At 43.9% G+C, this 16880-nt stretch overlaps 3 protein-coding genes across 6 annotated transcripts in view; all 3 read right to left on the bottom strand.

Annotated features, from left to right (window-relative positions):
* usp15 (ubiquitin specific peptidase 15) overlaps positions 1-5667 on the bottom strand; it is a 28155-nt gene extending 22488 nt beyond the window's left edge. For both annotated transcript variants that reach the window (XM_074697782.1, XM_074697783.1), the window contains exons 1-3: positions 5534-5667; positions 3449-3576; positions 3020-3150 (exon numbers count right to left, since the gene is read on the bottom strand). In XM_074697782.1, coding sequence (XP_074553883.1) covers positions 3020-3150; positions 3449-3576; positions 5534-5622 — 348 coding nt within the window. In that variant the 5' untranslated portion in view covers positions 5623-5667. The remainder of the gene's footprint in view (positions 1-3019; positions 3151-3448; positions 3577-5533) is intronic.
* Positions 5668-6516: 849 nt separating this feature from the next.
* Positions 6517-13832, bottom strand: LOC141810350 (sodium- and chloride-dependent GABA transporter 2-like). 2 transcript variants are annotated; one of them, XM_074697785.1, is made up of 15 exons: positions 13760-13832; positions 13321-13512; positions 12016-12150; positions 11797-11937; positions 11530-11617; positions 11309-11441; positions 11003-11137; positions 9904-10007; positions 9005-9129; positions 8796-8908; positions 8551-8688; positions 7895-7997; positions 7631-7731; positions 7378-7548; positions 6517-7271 (listed from the first exon to the last, which is right to left on the bottom strand). In XM_074697785.1, exons 1-15 carry the CDS (start codon positions 13764-13766, stop codon positions 7122-7124), a joined length of 1836 nt encoding a protein of 611 aa, XP_074553886.1. In that variant the 5' UTR covers positions 13767-13832; the 3' UTR covers positions 6517-7121. The 2 variants fall into 2 exon arrangements, with proteins under 2 accessions (XP_074553886.1, XP_074553888.1); XM_074697787.1 differs by having other exon boundaries at positions 13321-13509; positions 13760-13827.
* Positions 13833-15151: 1319 nt separating this feature from the next.
* Positions 15152-16880, bottom strand: part of kdm5a (lysine demethylase 5A) — a 29895-nt gene continuing 28166 nt past the window's right edge. For both annotated transcript variants that reach the window (XM_074697780.1, XM_074697781.1), the window contains exon 29: positions 15152-16200. In XM_074697780.1, the coding sequence (XP_074553881.1) occupies positions 15862-16200 (339 nt within the window). In that variant the 3' untranslated portion in view covers positions 15152-15861. The remainder of the gene's footprint in view (positions 16201-16880) is intronic.

Here is a 16880-nt window from a genome sequence, read left to right as displayed (position 1 = left end):
TCTGACAGCCAGCCATTGTCACTTTTTGCTCTGAGACCTAAAACTCAGGACACTTTATTGGTTGTTAAAGTTAAAACATAAAGATTTTGTTGTTTTACAGGTATTGTTCAATGATTTTCAATAAAATAAGATTGGAACATTGAAGGTATATGCTGTCAGTTATAAAAAAGTAAAAATTGGTATCATCAGGTCAGGCTTTCTAAAGATCAGTGATCGGCCAGAAAATTTTGATCTGTGCACCCCTAATATTCTGTTCTTTGTATTTACCCTAACTTCATACTATGAACGCCAAAAATAAAGTTGTGTCAGAGCACTTTTAATTAGTGACATCATTACTTTCTCTGGAAAGGTCCCTACATTTTAAGAGGTTTAGTAGTATTTCCTCTAAAGCTGCTGTACTAATGGCTTTCTAAAGTTTTCTGCATGTAATAAACCAAGCTCTTCGTGACTTAATAAAATGACTGCAGTTTAACTTTAAGAGCTCACTCCTTTCTCTCTCTCTCCCTGTAAATTCTCACTGCAGATGGATGCAATAAAGACAAGCCCCAGAGGTGCAGATTGGGAGCATTACACTAAGCTAACACCAGTAAAGATGGTCTACCACATGAGAAAAGCAAGTGTCAGCATGGGGAGATTGAAGCAAAAACTACAAACCATCTTACAGTGAACACATATCAGCTCCAAATATCAGTTTGGGGTCTCATGAAGGACTGATGATCAGTATCAGAATGGATTACGATACCTTTCAGTTGTTTGGATTTATCACTCTCCGTCTCGTTAAGCAGACCTTGTCATAATACAGTACATGGTATGATGGCACTTTGTAGTCTTGTGAGCACTCAGAGCTGTACCCAACAGTCCATATTCATGCCATTCACACCCACTTTCATACCGGGATGTCAGAAACTGCTGTCTGTATCTAACCTCACTCACACATTCTCACAGACCCAGGAGGACTCAAGAGTTTCTGACCTGAGCACACCTCAACACACAGACACCTGCTATTAGGAGACTGAACCCTGCTGGTCGGTGACTTGCTCAACCTGTGAGACACTGACATCATAACAAGAAGGATTTATTTCAATATTTACTGTGACACATATCTGACCTTCATCAGCTCATTGTTCAGACTTAAGAACCTCCCAAACATTATGCAGCAACAAGATAGTGTTAATCCCAAACACAAGACTCCCTCTGGTCCAAATCAACCTGTCACTGCTGTCACTCTGTCAGATGACAAACCAGCTGTGTGCGAGACCAGCTCATCGAACGCAGCAAGAAAAGTTCACAACCAACAACACAAACTGAAATCAGATTCATTCAGGGAAGAGAAACAAGTGCACCAGCCCAAAGTGGACTTCCTTTGTAACACTGTTCTGGTTCTTATTTTACAGTTTTAAACACAGTGCAGAGGTAAACGCACAGACTGTCCTGGTATCTGTGCCTCATGGATAACAAAGTGTGGACTGCTGGCTGTGCCACTCATGCGGTGTCCTGATAGGAGCAGAGTCAGAGTGAGAAGCCTAAATTAGCAGCACCTCGTGGAAACAGCTGAGGGGTCCTAGCCTATTTATTTCACAGCTGAGCCCCTCTGTAACACACACAGCTACACACCAACTTCACAGATCTCCTCCAGAACTCCAACACACACACACACACACACACACACACACACACACACACACACACACACACACACACACACAGCATTCCCCCATCCAGCCCCGACCTGATACCCAGACACCGGTGGGTGCATGCTGCCCCTCAGCACAACATCCATCTGTCTGTAAACTCATAGAAAAGTCCAACTCCAAACTCTGACGAAATCTATCAAATCAGAGCCGAGCCGAATCAAACACCCCACCCACCCCCCTTCCTCTTCCTCCTCCCATACTAGTTTTGCCGCTAGCACTCCTCTCAGAAGCTTCTACGCTGCTTCTCTCAGAGTGACCTCAGCCAGCATTCCTCTACTTCAAAAAACAAGGACACGCAGGAACGTTCTGCTCCTGTCACTACTCACTCCACAAGAGCACAACAGAAGGAAATACTTCTCCAAACCTGTGACCACAATCCTCTTAAATCCTTTTTTTACGCTTTAGACCCACAAATAAATCAAAAGTTTTAAAAGAAGAAAGAGCTTATAATGAACCTCCTGCATGTTGTGTCTCGCAGATCGCTCCATGTAGCTTTTCAGTTATCCAGAACGTTGCCTGAAAATAGAAACCTTGCTGCCACCCGATATGTCCCACGACATACATGGCAAAATGGGAGGGTCGTTGGGAGGGGGGCAGAAAGAAGGCAGAGAGAATGAGAGAAGAAGCTTGCCTCGCAGCCATGATGCCATGACTCGCAAGATTTGAAGCAAGGATCTGATACTGTAGGTCCTTTTAAACTGAAGCTTCCGCCATGAAGCATTCAACTATCCAATAAGAGTAACCAGGAGTAGAGACAGTCAGTGATTGGCTTCTCTTTACCAGTGTGTGTGTGAAAACAGGGTTTACACTGAAACACATTCATGCAGACAGAAAGGAACGATACATTGAAAAAATAAATGAATGTCTAAAGGGCCCCTACGGGTGAGGACCCTAAAAATAAACAAAAACAATCTCAGCTGGCTCACACAAAACATCTGATCAAACATTTATAACATTAAATATCAGTGTTACACCAATGTGACTCTCATAACAACTTTTTAAGACATACTTCTACATTTCTTGTGGTCACACAACAGCCTTCAAAACTGCACTGAAAACCCCGTGCTGTGCTACTCTATTGATATGTTTGGCCTTTATTGTTTCATACTGAACAGTTGTGAAAATCTTGAAACTAAGCTGCTTTGCTGAAGTCAAATGGCTGCATCAGCCCCCATTCTTCACTTTCATCTAAGCCACAATACAATGGAAAGCTGCAAACAAGCCAAATCACAGCAAAGCAACCATCAACAGGTCACATCTACTGTTTTTTAGTGATTTAACTGAACAGAAAACTCACAGTCTTAAGCTCATAACTGAAGCCTTACCTTGCGTGCAATTGGCTCTTGACTGTCTGTCAGTCCATACCAGCTGACAAGCTTATTCCAGCCCTCTGTCGGGACCAGGATGTAGTCCAGCTCATCAATGAGGTGCTCCTTGATTGCCAGAACATCCCCATCTAGAGGGAGGAGAGGGTGAGAAACAAGCAGGTGTAGAGGTGGAGCGAAAGGTCTCTGTGCAGCGACAGCCTCACAGGAAACAAAGGAAAGGCAAGCTGGAGAGCTTTCTACAAAAAGCTCCACCATGGAGTCAGAAAACAATGTTTTTTGTCTACCTTTCCTCTGAACTCTTTGTCCCCACTGCCAGAACAGTAAAGCTTTGCTGACCAGGTGTCTGTGGTGTTACCAACACAGACTCTGATTTCACAGTCTTCGGATAAACGAAGGACATAAGAAGTGAAGCTTCATCAGTCTTACCTCTGAGGAGACCAGAGTTATCCACTGGTCCTGGGTAGACATTCTGGTCCCCCATTTGGTACTTGTCCCAGCTGTCATATCCCACATATTTCTTCCACTGTTTGAACCAGTGGCTGTCCACCAGGTACCTGCAGAGGAGTTAAGTTGTGTTATTCAGATCTACTAAAGCATATTGAGATGAATCAGTTCCGTTTTGGAAACATCCTGTCTCAGGCGCAAATCATACTACATGATCGCATTATATCATGGCAAAAAACTCTATTCACAAATATTTCTAGAATACCTGGATTGAATATGTAAGTGCAGAGAACACCCCTACACCCCTGATCCAGAGGAGTCGTCCCTGAGGTGCAGTGTCTGTGCAGTGGGTAGCTTTGTGGCGATGGGATTAAACTTATTTTCTTCAGGTTAGTCACCAAATTTTAATTATGTTAATGTCTTATATTCTTAAGTGTTTTATTATATTCTACTTCTAGATATTTAAATATAATTGGGTTTCTATTTCCTTTGATCTATGTAATTGCTAGACGCCGCCCTGTTGGCTATGGCTGCCTTTTGCAGCAGCTCTCTCTTCTTTGCCCGTTTCTTGTAATTTTTTTCATCTCTTTGGATCATTACTTTGTATGGCTTATTTGTTGGTCATGGACACTAAACTTTTTGTGGCTTCAGTGATATTTTTACTACTTTTTCTCCTGTGTTTGTCTGGAGATCCTACATGTAACTATGGCTGCATTGTTTACATGTGAACTCAGCTGTTAGCAGCCTGTAGCATGTCAACGCTAACTGGTGCTAGGCCTGATGTCTGCCCACAAGGTGAGGAGAAGAAGGTTAGGACGACGTGGTGGTTCTCAGGTGTGAGCTAAGAAGTGACGACATCGACCTGTCCTTCCATCCATCGTTATTGGGAACGTAAGATCTATCGCCAATTAGACGGACAAGCTAGCTGTGCTAACCCAGCAACAGAGGGAATACCAGAGGGCAGAGTAGCTCAATGCTATTCACAGACGTGGCTGACAGAGCTAACATCAGACACCAACGCCACTTTGGAAGAGCTTCACCTGCTGTGAGCAGACAGGATCCAGGAGACAGAGATGGAGCATGACTGAAGAAGCTCAGTCCTGGACCCTGTGGAGGTGGAGGCTGGCTGAACTGGAGAATGATGGACAAGCTGTCAGCATCTATTTTCTTATGGACCTTTTTTCACTTTCTATACACTTTCTTATTTTTGTTTTCTTGATTGCTGCTGTGACTTCAATTTTGTTGTACTTGTTACAATGATAATAAAGTTCTGTTCTATTCTATTCAAATAAAAAAAGAGTCATCATCAAGGTAATAATCATTCTAACATCTGACAGTTTACTTTGAGAGTCTAAATAGGCAAAACAATAGGGTAGACTAGCATTTCTTCTTGTCATATGCATTATTCTTTCACTCTCCAAAAAGGAGGAATCGATCAGCACATTTGGAGCCTGAATCGATCAAATTGAATTAATACCCATCACTGGCTCATGTGTGGATCAGGTATGGATCAGAGCTCCTGGACTGACTTCTCAGCGCTGAGTGGCTAACGCAGGTGAATAGAGGCTACAGGCTGATACGACACAGATTGATGGTTGTAACTGTGGCTTTGGAGTTCAGGTTGCTGAATGCTTGTCCAGCTGGCTCTGTGAGCTCGACAGGTGCTTCTTCACCGGCTCCGCCCTGCTGAAGTGGACGGATGAACCCTCTGACTGGATGACAACCTGCAGCTCGGGAGAGCTAACCAAAGAGCTAACCAAAGAGCTAACAACAGGCTAACTGCACAAATAGAAGGAAACGAGCCTCGGTGAGACAATCAGGCTACAAGACGGTGTGATGATACGGAGGTGGAGCATGAAATAAGCAGAAGGAAACATTTCAAGCTGAGTGTGGGGCTGTTCACTGGCATTCAGCAGGCTAACAGGCTCTGAAGCAGCGCTAGCTCGGAGCTAAGTGTCAACACGGCCCGTCCCATCGGCTCTGTGAGCCTCCGTGGAGCTGTCAGGCTGAGTGGAGCCTCCTAACAGCCCGTCGGCCTCTCTGTTCGGGTGTGTTGTCGGGTCTTACCAGGTGTCTCCTCTTCTCAGCTGTGTTTTGAGCAGTGCACAGACCTCTCCTCTCTGAGTGTCCACATCAGCCGCTCCTCCTTCAGCCATCTTTACTCACACATCACCTGCTGCATGCTGGGAAAGGAAGGGGCGTCACCAACACACGAGAGAGTGACGCTACTGAGCTAACCAATCAGAGGCGTGTCCTCAGTCCGAGAGAAGCACGTCACCTAGTGGCGGAGTTATTCTAGAAACATGGTTCAAAAGTGCTCCATCATTGTTATTAAACAGACCCACAAGCCCCTAAAGAAATATTAATATACTTTTTATCCTTTTTATCAGAGTTCACGTACTTTAAATTGTCTTCTCTCTGTGTAGTTACCTATTCATAATCCAAGGTCTAAATTGAGTTTATCAGGATTTAAACTGCGATTTAAAGCTGTATCCTCTCAGAACCTGCAGACGACCAATCTGTCCAGTTAAAGAAATGTCTTACAAGAATAAATACATTTTGCATTCACCTGGCAGATACAGGAAGAACAAATCTTATTTCAAGAAATTACGAGTGAAAATTTGGAACTGTGCTATAATTTCAGGAAACAGCTTCATTAAAATGTAAAAAGTACATTTTTCCTATTCCAGCGGCTGATTTTTTTTTTTTTTTACTCAGTTCAAACAACCCTGCCCTTCATTTCATGTTCTAATATAATCTAATATAATATTAATATATAATATTAATATGAATATTGATATTAATATAAATATCAATATTAATATTAATAAAATAATCTTAAAATGTGACATTCCTCTGGACTTGTCAGGTGGTTGTGACACACATTTTGTCTTGTAAGATATTTCTTTTACAAGAAATACAACAGTCACTTGCTTAGTGTTGTTGTTTTTTTGTTTTGTTTTTTGCAGCATGGCACTAATTAAACATCTGGCGCCATTATGAAATTTTGCATGTTTATTTAAAAACACATTTACAAGATTCACATGTCTTTGTACAGTCACATTTTGTTACAGTAACTTAGGAGAAATGACAACTCATAAACCATGTTAATCCTACAGTTATCACACTGCTACAGTATTAGAAATTTCACCAACATACATGTCATTTCAGTGATAGAAAAAAAAAAACATTGTATTTTATTTCTTGACAGTGATGTCAGAAGAAACCCTTTACAAGTAAAGAAGATAGAACATATGGTACAGCTATGACTGTGTAGCCATGAAGTGGGAACAGAAACACAGGGAGACTCTGAAGGTTACTGAGGTGAAGCTCAGTTTTGGTATAAAAGGATAATCTGTTCCACTACACATTATGATGAATCTGCACGAAATGCATCCTCATCCTGCAAAATACACCATTTATTTAGAGCTATCTTCCCCTTTTGTCACTCCACTACCATCCCTGAAAAGTATGCGCTGCAGAACCAAACACACTGTGGACCCTTTGTCTCCTGAGTTCCCTGTAACCTTATCAAAGTGGATAATGTGACGCAGCTGTATCTTTCCCTGCTGACTCTGAGGTGGGGATAGTGTGCAGCAACTCAAAAGTTGAACCAGACCCCCAAGTCTTTACTTTACACATCCTCTATGGGGCCTCATAAGTTGGAGTCTTTCTCTGAGACTGGAAAGTAGCCGTTCTTGTTGGGGGTGGGCTCTGCCTCCGGGGCAAAGATGGCCAGTAACCTCTCCTGCTCCCTCTTGGTCTTGGGTAAGCTGTCAGAAGGTGTGGTGAGCAGCTGGATGCGCTGTAGAATGATGAAGCAAAGACAGTTTTTACGATCACTGCTGATTTTAATCCTTAGAGGTGTATGTTCAAGTCAAAACCAATCAACCCAAAAGCTCATCGTTTACCTCCCTGAGCGTCCCTTGGGTGGTGCTGAGCTTGTACACCATCCAAAGTGGGATGCAGATCATGGAGGAGAGAGCCAGCAGCCAGCCAATCACATAGCCCCACCATGGGTACACATACTCATTGTTGTACTTCAGAGGAGTGTATTTGATGAGGGAAAAGGCAAATGTACCCTGCAGACACCATCAGGAGGTAAGTGTTGTGATGATGAATCAGCTGATGTCATGGTTGTGAGTTTTGTTTGTTGATACTTACAATGCACGTGGCCGGGGTGAGGAACAACCAGCAGTACTTGATGTAAGGTCCTGGGCGGTAGCCAATCATGTCCTCGATGTTTTCATAAAAGCGATCAGCACCTGGAAGAAGACAGGAAAATGTTTCTCTCCATGCTGGCTGAAAACACAGCTGATCAAACAGGTCTGCCTGTGACTGAGGCTCAGTCTGATTCAAACCTCAGTCACAGAAACCTTTCTCTGTCTCTTAGTGAACAAACATCTGCTTGATCTGACAATAACTTACCATAGACCCATGCAATGCAGACAGTCTCAAAGATGGCCATGAAGAGAAGACACATGCCGCTGGCTGCGTAGTAATCAAAGAGCTGAAAGACATACATGCCCCCCTGCAAAGAGAGATAAGTCAGCAGAGAGCAGATTTTTGAGTGTACAAACAGTTCACTCAGCTCAAAGTAAGTTTAATTCACACTACGTGGGCTTTAAATTTACCACAGAAGAGGAAAGACTCGTTTCATGTGGAATGTTTGGGATCTGTACGACGGAAACGAAATCTGTGTAATGAATCTGATGATATGGTTTATCGTAGTTTATCTGGGTTTGTTATGTTTCAGTTTTGAAGGCGGGGCCTTGTATCTCTTTGACACTTGATTCCTACCTGAGACATGCTGCATTACAACTTTGAGTAGCTGAGATTTTCAACATGTTGACTTGTTGACACCTCTGCAGAGCATTCCAGCTGTGCAGAGGTGATACCATGTCAGCCATGCTGGACTCCATCATGATGTGTGTCTGAGAGAGTCACATGACACTGTGTGTGTGTGTGTGTGTGTGTGTGTGTGTGTGTGTGTGTGTGTGTGTGTGTGTGTGTGTGTGTGTGTGTGTGTGTGTGTGTGTGTGTGTGTGTGTGTGTGTGTGTGTGTGAGAGAGAGAGATACCTACCTCCATCAGCATGATGAGGCCCACAAAGAAGGAAAAGAGACTAACAGCTAAGAGGAAGAGCTCTCTGCGATGTTTACGCCTGAAAACAGCGGGGTACATGTCGACTATCGCTGTGACAAGGCTCTCCACACACACAAACTGACAGGAAGAGAGGGAGAGAGGTGAACCCAGAAAAATGAGTAAATGTTTTTATTATTCACTTTAAAAAAATCCCTGCAGGTGACTTATCTTGATAAGAGACTTACCTGACTGTCAAGGCCGAGAAAAACGATCATGATGAAAAAGAGAGCTGCCCACAGAGGAGAGAAAGGCATCATGGACACGGCTCGGGGGTAGGCGATGAAGGCCAGACCAGGACCTACAGGAGCAAGAAAAGTAACATATGATCCTACAAATGTTGGACAGGGGCTGTACCATCGTCTTCTACTCTTTCATTCAGCTTTTAAAGCCTCACCCGACTCTGCCACCTCTGAGATGGGGACATTCTGCTCATAAGACATGAAGCCCAGGATGGAGAAGATTGCAAAACCAGCCACGAAACTGGTCCCACTGTTCAGACAGCAGAGGGACAGACAATCCCTGCAACGCAACAAAGATTAACACCATCAGTAAATCCACTGCTCACCGGATTATAATCAGTACTGGAAGCATACATGGTCTAGCCCAGGGGTGGGCAAACTTTTTGATTCGTGGGCCATAATGGGTTCTAACATTTAACAAAGGGGCCGGACCAGGAGCAGATGGATGGAGTGCTTTGGTAACTATCAGGGGATCATTTGTTCATTCCATATCTGTTTTAGAATCCAAAATCGGAAAATGGATAACAACTTGTTATTCAATTTTTTATTTTAAAATCAAAAATCAGAAAACATGTCAGGTCTATTTTTCACTGTTTTGATTTTGTTTTGACATTAAAAGTAGAATATGAGAGAATGGAATTATAATGGGATTTTTAATCTGTGTATGGTTCGTTCTTTTGTTATTCTTTTTCAAAACAAAATCTAAAAAATGAAAAAACGGACTTGCTTTTTGTTGTTTTAAAACCAAAACGGAAAAAAAGAATAACAGTAAAACAGAAAAACACGTTTTTTCTGTCCTGGTTTTAAAAATGAAAATACAAAAAAGAATAAAAGATTGTGTCAAAATTGTTTGTGTGATATTTTGATATTAAATGTGAACTCTCTGTATAGAAAACATCAGAATTGCAGGGAAAACAAAACATTAACAAGGTTTATTCATTTAATTTTTTCAAGTTCGGTGGGCCAGATTAAAACATTTAACGGGCCACATGTGGCCCCCAAGCCGTACTTTGCCCATGCTTGGTCTAGCCTTTCATGGAGCTTAGAGTCAGACCTGTAGCAGTTGTTGTTGTATCTGTTGTAGCTCCCCAGAGCTGTCAGTGAGCCTAGACAGATGGCGTAGGAGAAAAAGATCTGGGTCCCAGCATCCATCCACACCTTAACAGAAGAGGGAAGATCAAAGCAGTAAATCACTGGTATTAAAAGATGTTTTTTTCCATCTCCCCTGTTTTCTTTCCCTCATTAAGTGTGGGATTAAGTAGAGGTAGAGCATGCAGACTGGCCTGACAGGAGGGACTTCTGCCAAAAGAAGCTTCTCACTTTGGATCTTCCTCCACTGTCCTCTTTCTTTTTTTCTTACAGACTCTCTTCTTTGTTGGTCTGAGCCCTCCAGACAAAGAGTCTGTCAGGGGAGGTAGAGCATGCAGCTCATCCTCTATCCTCCTCTATCCTCTCTTTTCTTTCTGATAGAGCTGTATGGTAGGTGATGCAACTTATGATGAGTTGTGATACTCTACAGAACACAAACAAAGCGTGCTGTGTTTCCAGAAGAATCCACGTGCCGAGAAATAGTTCAGTAATAACCAGTGACTTATGCAGCTGCACACTCCTGGATGCTCTCAAGTTGATGATTAGACATTTCTAAACACTAATTTATAAACCAAACTTCCGAAAACAGGGAGAGCTGTGGCAGGTTGCATAACCACAAAAACAATGGTGACGAGCCAAAGAAAAGACTGAAGAGGGAGTCAGAGCATGTTACAGCATGTTACAGCATGTTTCAGCATGTTACAGCGTGATCTGAGCTGTCAGACACAGCAGGGGACAGAGGAAAGAGTTGATTCAAAGGTTTGTTTCCTGTTGAATAAACTAGAGAAGAATTAAACACTAGTGAGATGATAAAACTGCCTGTTTGGTTAACTGTGGGGTTTGTGGTCTCAGTGGGGTCCTGGCCCTGCTGGTGACCCCTGCAGACTCTGTCTCTTTAATAGAGAGCAGATGAACCCAGCAGAGACTGAACCTCCCAGCTGAAGACGCTGCTGGTGTGTCCTCTCCCACAGGACTAGGACATAAAACCTTCTACAGGCCCTCACGCTTTAGCTGAATTGCTCACAGCTCCAGTTTTTGTGGTTTGTCTGAATCTGTTCTGGTACCTGAGGGTCTGCAAGACGTCCGAGGTCTGGGTACAAGTAAAACTGGATCCCAATGGCAGCACCAGGCAGAGTGAGCCCTCTGAACAACAGCACGATGAGCATCAGATAGGGGAAGGTCGCTGTGAAGTAGACCACCTATGTGGACACACACACACACACACACAAACACACACACACACACACACACACACACACAGATGTTAAACACATAAACACAAGCAGGCAGACGTACCAGATGTCATCCTATAAGCTGAAGGAAAACAAACAGAGCGACCCAGGCTCTCCACAGAGGTCTCTTTCACCAACCTTTCCTGTGGATTTGGTCCCCTTCCAGATGCAGAAGTAGCACATGACCCAGGCGATGAAAAGACACAGGGCCAGGTCCCAGTTCAGAGAGCCCATGTGGTCGATGCCCGGGGAAATCCTCAGCGCTCTTCTCCTGCAGAGAAACAGAGAATATGAGCATCAAAGCCGTTTTAACATCAGGTATGTATCTAAAAGAGGAGGCGAGCAGGTTCCAGACTCACTCCCAGAACTCCATCACAGGAGAAGTGCTGTTGGGGTTGGCTGTCATGTTGACAGACGTGTTCCTCCTCTGGAACTCCACACAGTTTTCTGACGGGGGACAAGCAGCATGTGTTTGAAGTTCTGAAAGCTGCAGAAACTCTGCATGCAGTGTGTTTGTGTGTGTGTGTGTGTGTGTGTGTGTGTGTGTGTGTGTGTGTGTGTGTGTGTGTGTGTGTGTGTGTGTGTGTGTGTGTGTGTGTGTATGTGTGAGACAGCTCAATTCTAACCTGTGTTCCAGGTGTTGTTGCAGGAAGACCAGGCCAGGTCCCAGGAGAAGGAGAAGGACAGGTAGAAAATCCCCCAGGCCAGAACAATAATGTAGTAGAAGTTGAGCAGAGTCACGATCACCTGGGTGCCGTAGCCCAAACCTGGACACATTCAGTCAGAGGACTTCAACTCTTTGAACATCAAGACATGTTGTTATTGTCGCTCTGACTCCCTCCTACCTTCAAACAAAGGGCTGATCTTCCTCCAGCAGGTGATTCCTCCCTCACTGGTGTACTGACCCAGCGCCGTCTCCAGGAAGAAGACAGGAACGCCACAGGTGAACAGGAAGATCAGATACGGGATGAGGAACGCACCTGAGAGGAGGATGAGAGGCAGACTCAAGGATGATTTATACTTAATACCACAGAAAAAGAATCCACTGAACTGCACCAGCTGAAATCTATATAAGTGTTTGTCTTATTTTAAGTAAAATCTGTTTCATCAGATTTAATCTCGGCCACTATCATCTGACAGGTCCAGAAAAGTGTCTGATTTTAAGACAAGAGGCAAAAAATGACACCTAAACTGATTTTAAAAATCTGCCTGTTGAAAAAGATGTAGTGGCTCAGTTTCCTGAATGGAGTCGTTATACTTATTTTTTTTAAAGCCTGTTCAAACATTTGTGAGGTCCTCTCAGTCAGACACAATAGTTCCATAACATTCAGAGACATGTCGAAAGTTTCTATCCCACCAGGCTGACATGTCTTTGGACTTTGAGAAGAAAAAAGAGAAAAAAGCTAAAACTACTCCACAGAGACACAAAGAAGGCAGCTAAAATAGGCTTTAATGTTCAGTGTGTTAGATGTAGTCTTTATTTATGAGAAATGGTTCATTTTCCTCATTACATTAAAGAAAAAGTGCCTGAACAGAAGCAGAGATGAATATTCTTGGGGAGAGCATGTCATAGTTTAATGAATCCTAAAGAAAGAACCAGAACCAGCTCCTCTGGCTCTCTTTTTCCAAGTTCTGGACTTTCTGACTCCAGGCCAGCCACTGTCCCTGTCTCTCAGCCGTCTATTTTGCCTTCCCATCGGGTGGCCGAGGATGTTTGAGTCGCTCAGATTTCCGCATCTCTGCCGGGACAGCTGCTGTGAGCGAGAAGCAACAACAGCTGCCTGACCCTGCTCAGCCCCGAACCCTGACCCTGCCGCCCCACAGAGGGGAGGAAGGAGGAATAGGGGCGTCCAATTTAGCAGCTACACAAGCATGTCCAAAAGTCAATGTAGGAGATGAAGCTCCAGCGTCTGACTTTAGCTCATGTAAGTCCTTTCAGATTCCTCTTTACACGTCTGAACAGACTCAGGCCTGATGTGTCAGAATTAGTGCATGTTAAACTCTCTGCATGGCTCAAAGTATGACGTTAACATCTCAGAAACCTGTCTGACTGTAAACTCCACCATGACTGATGCAGATCAGTGTTTTAAAGCTTTGTCAGTTATGAGTGAGTCCACAGACCCCCACCCTCTCTTTCCATCCTCACTCACCTCCTCCGTTCTTGTAGCAGAGGTAGGGGAAGCGCCACATGTTGCCCAGACCGATGATGGAGCCGGCCACAGACAGAATGAACTCAATTTTGTTGCCCCACTCTCCCCGCTCCTCCATCTTTTCCTCTGAGGCAGGCAGCAGGTCCTGGGCTGGTCTGGAGCCATTGGGGAGGCCTGCTTTGGCAGAGTCTGCTGCAGACCAGAGAGAGGGTCAGAGCAGGCAGGAGCAGAACAGTTTTTTTTAATCTGATGCAGAAATAGTTTGCATCCATGCATCCTCAGTCTCCTGAAAGACAAGCTGCATCCACATCAGTCAGGTGCAATGAAATCCTTCCCCCACAGAACTAAACATTAGAATAGAACTGTATTTGTCATTGCAACTTTAAACATTAAATCAAACCTTCAAATAAAATATCTTCATCCATCAGTCTGGACTCACCTTTCATTGCTGTCTCACTTGATCTTGGTCTGTGACTCTGGTCTCAAGTCTGACTCTGGAGATTTCCCTCTTAATGCTCAAGTTTTAGTATTTAACATGCTGGTTTGGGGGCGGGGGGTTTGTAAAGCTAAACTTAGGGCCAGCCTCCGGTTCCCCTCCCTCAGTCTGCCCCCCATCAGAGCAAAGTACATCACCTGTCCTGACTCAACGGTTTAAACCAGGTGCAAGAGGAACATGTGAAAAACGAAAACCACTTTCCTTTTGTTTGGTTTTAAGAGGATTCCTGCAGAAAGGACGAGCTGTCGGAGCTTTTCATGCAGAGTAGCCTCCTGACTACAGATCCACGGTCACATTTATTCCTTTCATATGTGTCCTTATTTTATGCATGGGCTTAATCCCCCCGTTTAAATCACGCTTCAGTTTTTAGTGGGATGGTTAAAGTTTTCAAATGATGTTCCCGTGATGTATGACAGAGCTGAGATACAAAATTTGTCAGTCAGAGGGACCAGGTGGTGGAGGTGCAGATGAATCTGCAGTCTCTTGTAAAATCCAACTACACCAACTAAAGTTCTTGTGGTGAAATCCTCTCTGTCCAGCCCTTGCAGGTAATGAAGATCTAATACCATTAGACAACAGAGCAGATGTTATATAATCAATTATTTCAGTTCATTTTGTAAAAGCCCCCCTAATCTAACCCCCCCTCTGTGATTACATATCTGTTCCTCAGGCAGTCAGGACGCTGACAGAGGTGAGTCACAAAAGCAGCTGAGGTCAGTTCACTCCGGATCTGACTTGGCTGAGTACACACACACACACACACACACACACACACACACACACACACACACACACACACACACACACACACACACACACACACACACACACACACACACACACACACACTCCTCCTCTCCTGTAAAATAATCTGTTGCTTTCTGTACCCTAAGTAAACACGTGTTACTTCATTAAGATCAAACAAGAAAACTAAAAAACAAAAGTGGGACAAATAGAAAAAACCTTCATGTGTTAATCATGAAGCATTCTGTGTGACAGGAACATTTCCAGGCTTATTAAAAAGAGTAAAAGCAAACCGTATCAAGGATTTCACAACACTCTGCCTCATTCCAGAGCTGCAAAACAAGTTTCCACATGGCTCCTCTAATTGGGCTTAATGAGTAAGACAGGAAGCGTGAGGCTTAACTCGTCACTTCACATTAATCCTTTTCCTTCACGATGATTGGTGGGTCACATGGTGGCGTTTCTGCACCACCAATAACGCAAAGAGAGAGACAATCAAAGTCATTTGGTCTCTGTTTTTTAATTCATGAAAAGTTTAAATCAAAGAAATGAAACAAACTTCCTTTGAGACAGAAAAAGAGTTAAAGCATCACACTGAATCATTTGACTAGGAATCGTTTATTAAAGGTGAGAAAACAAAAAAAGCCACAATCCATTTCTTTTCATTGCCTCAAAGTATGTACATTATAAATAATTCCACTACGCAACCACCCCTTGTGTTCCTAGCCTGGAGTCCTACACATGGAGATGTTGGTTTCTGCAGGGCCGCAGGACAGAGAAGATCAGGGGGGGTCAGGAGCAGGCCAGGACGTCCAGGACAACACAAAGAGGGACACATCTGTTTATTTGCCTGTTTGCACTCCGCACAACAGCAGGAGCAGTTCTGTGTTTGACTATACGTGAGTGAACCACAGCTTGTTATTATCGCCCAGGGAGGAACAGGAAGTAGAAGGTGGAGGTTTTTAGACCTAAAACTGTTGCAAAGCTTTTATGTGTGCTCAGAACCATTTCATCATGATCATCATGATCATCATCCCAGTGCACAGAGACAAAGTGTGTTGTTGCTGAAGCCACATGGTGACAGTCAGGGTCTTCACACTCTCCTGGTCTTTCTTGTGCTCTGTTGTCTGGGCAAGTACCCGGATCCTCTCCCCGGTTCTCTCTCCCTGGTTCTTCTGTCCTTCTATCACCCCAAAGCTGTGCGCTCCGACAGTTCTGGAGGTGGGAATCTAGTTGGACACTAGGTTTGTGTTATGCTCAATACATGGGGTGCAGTCTCAGTCTCAGTCCTTCATCTGATGCTAACTGCCCTGCTGAGGCTCGTCCTCCTCGTCCTCCTGCTGCTGCTGATGTGAACTCGTGTTGAGGTGAGAAGTGGAGGTCCAGGAGGTCAGGACTGTCCCAGGAGGGAGATTCTGTGTGCTCGCACTACAAATTGACGTTGCCATTACCATCATGCTCTCCTCCTCTGTCACCTCCTCCACAGTCATCCCGGCTCCTCCTCCCACCATGACCCCGGAAGCCTTCCTGGAGCAGTCCATGCAGATGTAGTCTTCTGTCTCAGCCATCTCACATGACACGCCCACACACACCTGGTGGAACCATTCGTCACAGCCGCCGTCGCACTGCACCCAGTCCACCTGGAGACACAGCAGCAGACATGTGAGGGGCACAAACACACAAACATGAATTCAAGTATTGACAGAAACGTGGCTGCCAAACAAAACACTAAATTTGGAAGTTTAATTTTTAACAGATGTAAAAGCTCCAGGTTGGTCACTGTTTGATTGATAGAAGGAGAAAACCAAAGCGTTACGAAACACAGGCGAGGTGAAGATGACCTCAGGTAAGATTTGATATCACAACATTTCGTGTTCAGTGAAAGACAATCAAAAATATTCAAAATCCACATAGTCCAAGTCCTCAGCTGCTGTCAATGAGCATCTTCTCCTCTGACTGCTTCAGATCTCACAGGGCCGTGGATGAGGCTGTGGAGCCAGTGTGATCAGTCAGAAACACAGGGAGCAGAGCTACAATGCACAACGGTGACATTCAGTAAAGAAGTGCATACATTTATCAAAGGAGTCTGATTTATTATGCAACCTGTTGGTTTCCTGGTTTGAATCCATATGTTATTTTAATATCTATGGCCTATCATTCTTTCATTTCAGTTCAAATGACAAAAAGCAGCAATTCATCTCAAAAAGTTCAAACTTTTTTTTTTTTAATCTAACTATTGATCCTCTGATTTTCTTTATTCTTGTGTCCTACCTAGTAGAATGCCTTTTCTGACCTTTCACAATAAAAGCATATATTTCAA

This window comes from Halichoeres trimaculatus, unplaced genomic scaffold (genome assembly GCF_033239565.1).
Source record: "Halichoeres trimaculatus isolate MK-OKI-2021-1 unplaced genomic scaffold, fHalTri1.1 fHalTri1_scaffold_21, whole genome shotgun sequence".
NCBI classification, from domain to species: Eukaryota; Metazoa; Chordata; class Actinopteri; order Labriformes; family Labridae; genus Halichoeres; species Halichoeres trimaculatus.
Note: the sequence above shows the minus strand (reverse complement) of the source record. Positions and strands in the feature narration are given on the sequence as shown.

Bases quoted from the DNA above. Each gene is read 5' to 3' on its own strand.
- LOC141810350 (XM_074697785.1), bottom strand. The intron at 8,909-9,004 runs GTGAGGCTTTAA...TTGCTCCTGTAG, and splicing joins CTCAGAGGTGGCAGAGTCGG to GTCCTGGTCTGGCCTTCATC. The intron at 7,272-7,377 runs GTAAACGATGAG...ATCATTCTACAG, and splicing joins CCCAAGGGACGCTCAGGGAG to CGCATCCAGCTGCTCACCAC.